The sequence below is a fragment of the Betta splendens genome, chromosome 4, assembly GCF_900634795.4.
Source record: "Betta splendens chromosome 4, fBetSpl5.4, whole genome shotgun sequence".
Classification (NCBI taxonomy): Eukaryota; Metazoa; Chordata; class Actinopteri; order Anabantiformes; family Osphronemidae; genus Betta; species Betta splendens.
Genome location: NC_040884.2, coordinates 6,500,481 through 6,510,872, shown reverse-complemented (window position 1 = coordinate 6,510,872; position 10,392 = coordinate 6,500,481). Strand labels below are relative to the sequence as shown.

The following is a 10,392-nucleotide window of genomic DNA, read 5'->3' as shown; positions in this document are numbered from 1 at the left end:
TATTCCTCTGTAATGCGCGCGCACACACACACACACACACGTTGTGAGCTGCTTTCATGCACGAACACATTTTCACAGCACACTGTGCAGACACCCTGTTTTTTTGCCACAGCAGATGTTATATGTCACAATATTGCGGCAGTATTTCATTAACATTATGGGCGTCCGTCTGTTGTGGGCCCCGTGGAGCACCTTGTTTTGGTCAGTGACACAGAGAGAGATGATCAACATTGTAAGCTCTCCTTTACACATGCACTGGAATCCTGAACATGTCGGGACCTTAAACGGTTAAGCTGCATGTGTTGATCATATCATTGTCACATTTAATATTGTGCGATCGGAGCTTTTTTGGGGGGGTGGGTCAAAATGCATCATTGTTACTCAATGATGAAGATGTGCTGCAAACAATTAATGGCCATTGGAAAAAAAATATGTTAAGTTATATGTTCTAGCTTCTAGCAGAGGGTTCAGTCAATGCTGTTAAACAGACTTTGTTTTTAATATCTTGCTCTGTTAAAGTGGAAACAGGCCAACTTCTTTCCTCTATAACAGCACTGTTATAGATAGTTAGCCGCTATCTGCCGCTACAGTCCCAATATTACTGCTTGGCCGTGAGGTAGGTACGCGCCCTAAAAAGTGGCAGTTCTGCAACATCTGATTGTCCACACGCAGCCAAACAACGGAGGAGGGAACGGTCCAAAGAACAGAACATGTAAAAGGGTCTCTGAGGCGAGGGCCGAGACCCGCGTGAACGTTGGCGCAGCTGAGAGCGAGTCCAGCCTGCGGCTCTGTGCTCAGACATGGACGCACACCAAAAAGTGACCACACTGATGATGACAACCAGGCTAAAACAGCTGCTCGGGCTGAAATGAACTGGATTTCACAGTTTCAATCAGGATGTGTGTGGGTACCTTCACGTAGAGAGGCAGTGAAACCATATTGGACATCATTAGCCAACAACATTTTATAACGTGGTTCAAATGACTCATGCATTTGTGTAACATGTTGGGAATGAGTCCGTGTGGGGTTTCTGACTTTGATGTCCTTTTAATAACAATACTATATTAACATTACCTCCAGCCAAGCTTGTAAATGAATACCAGCTACCAGCTGAATATGAGCACAAAAACTGTGTGTGTGGGGGGTAAAACTGAAGTGTAGACTACAAAGAAAGTACAAATGACAACTGCTGAGCATTAATAATTCACAAGACCGAACTATCAACACCAGAAAAGCTCAACCACAGCAAATGGCATTTCTAAATGTCATCAAAGGTTTGGAGTCAGGGAAGGGCTGATAAGCAGCAAGTACACAACAGACGACACGCCTCTGGAAATGAACAAAGCAGTTCAGCCTCCTGGGCAAACATGCTGGAGTTTATCCTTAAAAACAAAGACTACCTTTCAGTTCTTGTTTATCCAGCGCTTCCCAGATCAGAAAGACGAGTGGGACTTGACGCAACTGAGAATCTGGTTATGGTTAAGGTCCCAGTTCCATCAGTAACTGCTTTAAGTGTGTTGTGCTACAGCTCCCATCACTTGTTTATGATGTAGATGTGTTTTACCAACTATCTACTCTGGTGTTATGATTGATACCTGAACATCATATAGACCTGTAGGCATTAGACAGTAGAATAGGCCTCACCTGGCTTCTGCTCGTGTTGTTTTTATGATGCTGTGGTCGTTGCTCCACTGCTTTTGTCTTCTGCGCCTCCCTCTGCATTCCCCCTGGAACAGGACGCCGGACCCCCGGGCTGCTGACACGCAGTCTTTGCTACCTTAAATGTGTGCATACCGCACTACACAGAGAGGAAATTGGATCTAGGGCAACAATTTCCCCCTCTGGCACAGGAGGCAACCTGTGGGCAGACACACAGAGAAACCCGGCGCATTCAGAACCCGAGCCAGCGCCGGGAGCGGTCCACGGCGCGGGAGGAGCCTGGCGCCGACGGCAGCAGCCCGGCCGCGGTCTGCCCAGTTTGGTCCACGGCGTCCACGCCGACGCCGGAGATAATGGGAAAGGTCACTCTGCGTTCCAGTTGATGCCTCCGTCTGCGAGCGGCGGCTTGTTCGCGTAGATCGGGGGTTTCAGCGCCATAATGTCAGCACTTCACTTGACATTTGAGAGTGCAACGGCCGAGGTCGCCGTATGCGTCACCGCTTTGCAGGACCACGGCTCTTTAATTACCTCCATAGTTGGATGTTGACAGTTTCTGTACATAATCTGAAAAACGATTGAAGATAATAGGAATTTCTCGTTTTGGTAGGAATCCCTCAGCAGCCTTTGACCATGTTAACCATGTAGCCGGGCGCTGAAACACAAGAGCAGAAATGGTTCGGCTTGAAAGCGAGCGGGGCGGCTCCTACAACCTGAAGCCATCCTGTTGCTTAGCATATTGTCTGCCATGCGTGTGTGAATGCGAAGGAGCCTATTTGTAGTTAAAAATGAAGCCGGGCAACACGCTGCGGGGAGCAGGGTACAAAGCAACAGGTCATTGCTAACAGCGGTGGGCTCGCTTCCTGTAAGTGCTGCAATCAGATTTCTGATGGTTTTTTTATGCTCGCTCAATCGCAGAGGCAAAATGTAGTTCTTTTCCCACCTGACCCATTATACAGCCTGCTGAGAAATAATGAGATTTTGTCTCTATTTGGGTTTGATGCGTGCTGTGCTCTAACACACAACCAGACCGTCCACCACTGCCTGGGGAATGTAGTGCGGACAGAATTACAATAAGGGCTAATGGCACCATCCAGGCAAGTGTAGGTGAAGGAACAATGGACCGCACCACTCTTTTTTACATGACATAGGTGGCATTTGGTTTTTATGCAGCTTTGAATTCAAGAAAAAGGTATTTGATAGTCTTTGGTAACTGTCACCAGGCTGGGGCTGGGTCTTAGTGAGCTCCCGTCCCCTGGACTTATTGGAACCATCTTTGTTTGTTTTTATAAGCTTGCACCTAAAACAAGACAAAGAAACCCCACTGGTGACACCTTCGTGGAGCTGAGCAGAGTTGGACATCAGCCGTCCTCTAAATGAATGCATTTTGATCCGGTCCGCGGTGGTCTGCTGAGCTGTGTGAAGCAGCGTGAGGCGAAAAACCCTCGAAAACGCTACACCATAGAGACTTTAATAAAAGAGCTGAATCTGTGACTTTCCATTAGCTGAACATGTAACGGCTCAGAGTGAACGCTTATAGCGGTTGATCCGTGATCTGCAGATAAAATGAGCCCATTCATGTGTCACTTAAGTTTTATTAAGTGCTGGAAATGAAGGGATTTGAGTAAAGTAGAACCGCAATCCTAAATGCATTACCTCTGTTTATATCAATACCTGTGGGCCATTTGCATTGAGTTTACTGTATATGGGTATTATTTTGTTTGTGTCATCTGATCAAGTGTTTGAAGAACTATAGCTGTATTAGCTGTAAACATTTCCTAAATACTTGTCCTATAAAGTATTTCCCCAGAATTTGTCTGTCTTGTGCTTGTAATGCTTCTGAACGTATAAACTGCTTGTGCGATTGTGTTGCATCGTAGCAAAGATCAGGACGAAGTCAGACAGAGAATTTAACAGACGTTTTATTTGGAGATAAAATAAATCGAAGCACTAACAAAGTCTCAACCAAACTCCTTGTAATAATATTTATAAACGTGAGTTACTGTCCGTGTTTACACAAGTGTGATTTAACCCAGCCGGAGTAAGCACAACTGCATATCACTGCTCTGAATGTGGGGACAACAAGTTGTAGAAGCGGTGAAACACGCTGGAGACCACGTCCTGCCCTCACGTGTGTCGTGCGGAATAACACTCTGCTTCCACATCGTGAAGATGCTGCTGCTGCCAGACCATAAAGTGTGCGTGCGTGCGTGCGTGCGTGCGTGCGTGCGTGCGTGCGTGTTAAATATAGTGGTGGAGACTTCCATCTATGGCTAATTGCAGCTGTGTGTGTGGGTTCGGCTCGTGTGCAGGCGCATCGTTTCACAGTGGTTGAGATGTGAAACAGAGCAGTGCAGGGGTTAAAACTCCTGGCAGGAACAATGGGGATGCGTGCCTCTGCTTTGTGCACGCATGGTTTTAGGTTGGAATCTTCGCAGGCTTTTATGAATTTGGCTCCTCGCGAGTGGAAACATACTTGGCAGCGAGCGTCTTGGTAATGATGCACTCATTGGACTGTGTCGGATTGGAAGCTGCTTGATTTCATGTTCATGTTTTTAATTATTTCTCTCACTCTGCTCCATTTCTCTGTCTTCCGCCCCTCTTTGTGTTGCTCGCTCCTCTTTCCACTTGGTTCTCACTGGGTTTCTTTTTTTTTTGCTCTTTTTTTGGCAGACTTCATCGCAGCCGCTGAAATTCACAACCTCTGACTCCTGTGACAGGATCAAGGATGAGTTCCAGTTCCTCCAAGCACAGTATCACAGGTGCAGACGGAAACACTTACATGCACACGTATGCACACTTATGCACACATGTTGTTAGGAGGAAGAGCTACATACCAGTAAGTAGAGCTGTTGTACAGCCTGGAGCTTGTCTTGAGGCTGTACAAGCTTTTTGTAATGTTAAATTGCTGCAATGCGCTGCAGTGTTGCTACAATAACCTGCCTCATCTTGACCTGGATGTTAATGAAAGGCCTTTTACTGACGCCTCTTTATGTGACAGGAATCTAAAATTTGAATACTTCTCTATGAAGGAAACAAGTGTTTGGCATCTGATTTAGTTAAGAGAGATTGTGTTTATTTAACATACGTGACTTAATTATACCCAATATTATAACGTTATAGGATTGTTAGATTAAACTACATCATTCATGAATTTATTTCAACCTTTATTATTCAAACAAAGAAGAAAAAGGATTTCACTGTCCAGTTCGTATTTGTGCCAACAGCACAGTAGAAGTTGAACAAAGGCATTAATTACGCTTCTGAGATTGTGGCGTGTTTGCCGAATATTGGGGTCACAAGACCTCAGTCCAGCTGTAGCCTCATTCTCAGCTTCATACTGTGCCATATTTTTTCAGTAGGGGGTAGATCTGGATGCTGGAAGGCCCATCACTACACACATAAAGCTGGGCAGGCGTGTGCTAAAATATGCATTGACTCACCAGCGAAAGATGTTGGCTCGATGGCAGCGTTTCACATACCAACAATGTGACTCATATAAATATGTTCTAAACACATAAATTTTTAAATTTGCCTTTTTAATAAGATACAATTAGTTTGGTCCAAACCCTGGAGGTCCTTTCATGTTTAAGTGAACAGACAAATCACATATTTTAGTTTATTGAGAACCATCAGAACAACTGGAATCGATTTGGAAATTGGCTCTATGATCTGTCTTAAACCCCCGCTACTGTAACCGATGTGGGGATGTGGTCAAACCGAGTCTGTATTTCACACGAGCTCTCTCCAAAGCTTAGGCTAGAAAGGCTCCTCCACTCGGCCTCCGTGCTGCCTGCTGAGGAAGCGTCCCCCGTTGACTCACACCCAAATCAATCTTGTTTACCCTGGGCTATTGATCTCACTCTGCTCCCTTTAAATATTGCCACAGTACCAGAAGTCTGAGGCACTACCAAAGTGCCTGGTCCAGACGTAACTGATCTGTCTGATAGCACCTCTAAAGAGGGGTGCGGGGGGGTGCCACGGGGTCCCCATCTCAGTCAGAGATCTCCTCTATGAGAACGGCGCCTTTGAAGCCCGCCTTCCTTCCCGAGGAGGTTGGCTCGTTCCTCTGTACCTGCACCTTCCAGAGGCTTGCCTCTGCTGGTTACAGAGACAGGCAGAGACAGATAAAAGCCTGGCACATTGTGTGTAAAATCCCTGCTTTAGTCTGATCGCTCTTGTTTGTGGAGGATTCTGGAGCGGCAATAACACTCTTTGCGTCTTTTTCCGCGCCTTTGGTTCTGGTAATTCCCACAGCGGTGAGCAGCGCCGTTTAACCCTCTTCAGAGAGCCAGGGCGCAGTTGAAAGAATGCCGTTTTTGTCTGAGTGTACAGAACATGCATACAGTGCCTATTGACTCAGGAGGAGGCTGGGAAGGGGTGCGGGGCTCGGGAACCACAGACGAGGCTTTGTAGCGCTCTGCTGCGGCGCGGCGCTCGTCTGGTGCCGGAGCCTTTAAAAGGCAAACGTACCGCAGGCGCTCCCCAGGGTATAGTAGCGAGCATTGTAGCTGTCGCTGTCTTCCTCTTCCCACCTCCTCTCCCTCCCCATCTCCTCCCCTCCCCTCGCTCACATGCATAAATAGATCAGGGAATACATAAATCAAAATAAAGATGACAGCAGGAGCGATTTAGAGACGAAAGAATCGGCAATAAAACTCCATCAAAGTGTCGTTTGAGAGCAGCGGTGCAGGCCCGAGGGCTCCTGAGCACCAATCAGAGGAGGCACAGAGCCAATCCCAGGTAGGCTGGCAGCAGGGAGGCCCGTCGTCATGGCAACCCACCACACAGCCCATGCGATTACACAGGGACAGCAGGAAGGGCCCCATGTGGGAGGGAAGGGAGAGTTCTAATAAGTGGATGCTGCTCGTGCTCACAGGAATAAAACCAGGCCCGACCTGTCTATAAGATGCCCGTTGTAGGTTAGGTTGAGCAGCCATGTTACATTAGCAGCACACATCATAACCGTAATCATAGTGATTAACCAGGGTCTCTGTAAAGCTTCATTAAACTACTCTCCAATATTTCTATAAATGTCCAGAAAGTTTAGATGCTCACCCGTCGATTGCTATTATTTATCTTTTAGCTCGAACCACATTGAAATTACACTTGAAAAGCAATTACGTAAATTTTGTTTTACTTAAAAGGAAAAAAAGTTATTTATAACTGTTTATCTGAATAATTAAAGCATTATTTGAGATTGTTAAAACTTTTTTTCCCCTCAGTGTAACACAATTAAAGCTAATTTCAATAACGGCTAATTGCATGGGGGCATCGCTTGGCTGCATTCAATTTTAGATGGAATGTAAACATCTCCTGGGACCTATATGAAGGTAATTGATCACAATAAATAAGTAGTTTTATGAGGAGCTGTATCATATTGCAAAGAAATTACATATAGGATGCTGACATGAAATGATGAAATACTACATCAGGAAAAGAGGAAAGAGGTTTTGTGTATTGAATAGTTTTATTGCTGAAAGTACAACAAACACAATTACTATTTGACTGTTTATTAAAACTGTGCCAAAATCCATTTTGTTCGTCTTTTACTGGGATTTGACCCAGTGCATCACCATCGTCAAACACACACATCAGCAGAAGCCTGAACCTCCACTGGACCAGTTCTGTCCAATTAAATACCAGGTGCATATTTATAAGTTTATTATATGAATGAGAAACACAAGAGGAGCTTAGACTGAGCTTAACATTCAGCCAAACGTTAAGTCGACCCAAGGCTGCAGCTGCTGTGATAATTATAGAAGCATAATACTGTGCATTAGCACGCTGGCGTTGGCGGCCGCGTGTGACGCTGTGCTCATCCAGCCAGTTAAGACCAGCAGCGATGAAGATTCCGCCAGCGCCCGCTGTAATCGAGCTGTCATTCCTGCAGACAGCTGAGAAGAACATCCCAGCATAAATATACACACTCCATCGACCGGGGTTCAGACTGAATCCCAACCTATCCGCCGTGTGCCTGGGCATATCTTTATTGGATCGGAGTCTTATCCAGTCCTCGCGAGGGCGATGCCTTCTGAGGCGGCACCGTGCAACTGGCTGCTTCAATCAAACGCATCAAGGGGATTTTTTTTAACCTCTGTCTGTTTCATTTAACAGTCATGCTGACTTGCTGACGCGCCCTCCTTTGTCCTGTCGCCTCGCGTGACATCACCACTGACATGATTACGGCTAATGGCTGTCGCAGGGACTGTGTCACAGGCAATTCTATATTTAGAATTTTTCTAAAGCCTCCTCAGTAAAAATAAAAAAGCCGAGATTTTGTCTCAACACGTCGCTGAAGTTCAGAATAAGTTTGAGCTCAACAAGGTGTCTCGTGACACGATAAGGTCAGCGAAGACGCTGCCACAGACCAGTAAAGGTCAGGGTAATGATGGCGGTAATGATGATGATGCTGGAGGTGGCGGCGATGATGAGCAAGATCGTGATCGGAGCTGAGATGTGACAATGGAAGAGGAGCTGATGATGATGGTGATGATGATGGTGATGATGATGGTGATGATGAAGGGGCAGGCAGTGATGAGGGTTGCTGAGACGGTAAAAGTGATGACAGTGCCGTTAGTGAAAGTGGAGGTAATGATGATGAAGGGGGAAGGAATCACCTGCTGTCAGCGCTTTAGAGGGAAGATTGTCACCCCGACTGACAAAGTCTGACTCCCTGCTCCTCTCCCCCTCTCTCTCCCCCCTCTCTCTCTCTCCCCAGCTTGAAGCTTGAGTGTGACAAGTTGGCCAGCGAGAAGTCAGAGATGCAGCGCCATTATATCATGGTGAGTGGAGCAGTGTGTATGTTGTTACGCATTTGTCAGTATTTCATCCTTAAATGTTTTTCATTTCTTGCGCTAATTCATTCATCAATACTCTTGCTCTCTCTATTTTATTGCCATATGTTGATGACAATGTGTTTGTGCTAACTAAACTTTCACTCAGAGAAAATTGATTTTGCAGCTCCAAAGGTCGGACTGACTTTTAATTGTTCAGGAATCCGTCAGTGTCTGTGAGAGAACTTGAATGGTTATGAAGGAAGATGTCTATTTTGAGTCCTCTGTGTGTTTTAAGATATTAGAGTTAATAAGTAAAAATGTATCTGGTTTATATATTGGTTTATATCTGGTCAGAATGAGCCTAATCAGTCACTAAATGAGAACTGACTAATTCCAGTCACACAAGTCATGTGACCACATTCTGTACTGACACAGACTAATCATCTTTTTGATACTAACAATGTAGAGAATAGCTCTGTATTATATGTCAGTCATACATTTACTTTGTGTCCTTTGTGGGTATATTCTCTCAATTGTGTTGCGATTAACGGCGCAGCACTGCATTTGATCAGCAGCGAACGGGGGACTTTGTCTTCCGTGGGCTCATTGTACCCAACCATTCACTCATGTTTTTAATTCACTGAATTGCAGTGTGAATCATTACTGGCCTTGTCAGCGTCTGACTGCACAGGAAGCGCTGGGGAGAGCGTGTGGGAGTGTGCAGCGCTTCTCATTCCAAAGTATGCTGCAGCCTTTGCTCTTCGAAACGCGCGTTCTGGACGCGAGAGCGTTGAAATGAAGTCGCTGACCAACACCGTGTCGGCTCTTTTCTGGAGGCAGAAGATTTGGCTCTCACTAATATTTCAGTCTATTCTGTTTTCTATTTTCTGAGCGTTGTTTGTGTTTTCCTTCCACTCAGCTGCGTTGTTGTACACCACCCCCAACCCTCCATCACCGTACACACACACACACACACACACACACACACACACACACACACACACACACACACACACACACACACACACACACACACACACTCACTCACTCACTAGCTCTGTGCTCCACCTCGGGGCTAATCTCATTGTTGCTGGCCGTGGCTGTGCAGCCGTCTGATGTTTTGCCTCTAATTGATCCTCTGACTGGCTTTAATCTCATCTAATCTGTGCCGCTGCGCTGCTCTCTACACCATCAGCACACACACATGCACACACACACACACACACACACACGCACGCTTGTTGTGTGGGTGTTTGAGCCGGGCGTAAGTGAAAACACTCGGGCATTGTCAGCCTGGGAGAAGCTGTGTGTAACAGCACAAATCTTTAAAATGGAAACACTTGTGTTGCTTAGGTTCTGACACATTTGTGTGTTTATTTTTTCTGGCACATTTAATCACTGTGAACTATTTCTATTCATTTAAAGTTTACACAACACGCTAAGGCGATACTTAAACGTATTAGTACTTGGCCACAGTGCAATAACATCACTTCTAATTCTAGTACGAGCTTTAATTATGAGTTGTCCTGAAAACTGATTCATTGTTGTCAAATCTAATATCTTCTCCTTCTCTTCATATCAAAAAATGCTTACGTTTTAACTACAATAGTTTGACTGTTGATAGTTGTACCAGAATGTTTTTTACTAGTTTCTGACATTTAATCGACCGATCAGAAGTGAAAGCGTGCAGCCTTTAAAAAAAACACCAACCTCTGCAGCGCGGTTACCACGACAACGCATCCAAAGTCCCCTATTAGTGAGGTAACTCACCACAAATGAACAGAGCAACAACATTGGTCTTGCAGAATATTTTATCAGTAGTCTGTTTTCTGCATTTGAATCTATTATAACCAATTTGATTTTCAAAAAGCTTGATGTGGTTTCCTAATTGACAAATCTGATTGGTGACATTCTACTTTTATAGAATATTTTTTCAGTTGATAGTTGATCAGATGGC

General features: G+C 45.3%; 1 protein-coding gene across 2 annotated transcripts in view; it reads left to right on the top strand.

Moving 5' to 3' along the window:
* tle5 (TLE family member 5, transcriptional modulator) overlaps positions 1 to 10,392 on the top strand; it is a 30,915-nt gene that overhangs the window by 9,816 nt on the left and 10,707 nt on the right. For both annotated transcript variants that reach the window (XM_055507796.1, XM_055507795.1), the window contains exons 2-3: positions 4,330 to 4,418; positions 8,378 to 8,441. In XM_055507796.1, the coding sequence (XP_055363771.1) occupies positions 4,330 to 4,418; positions 8,378 to 8,441 (153 nt within the window). The remainder of the gene's footprint in view (positions 1 to 4,329; positions 4,419 to 8,377; positions 8,442 to 10,392) is intronic.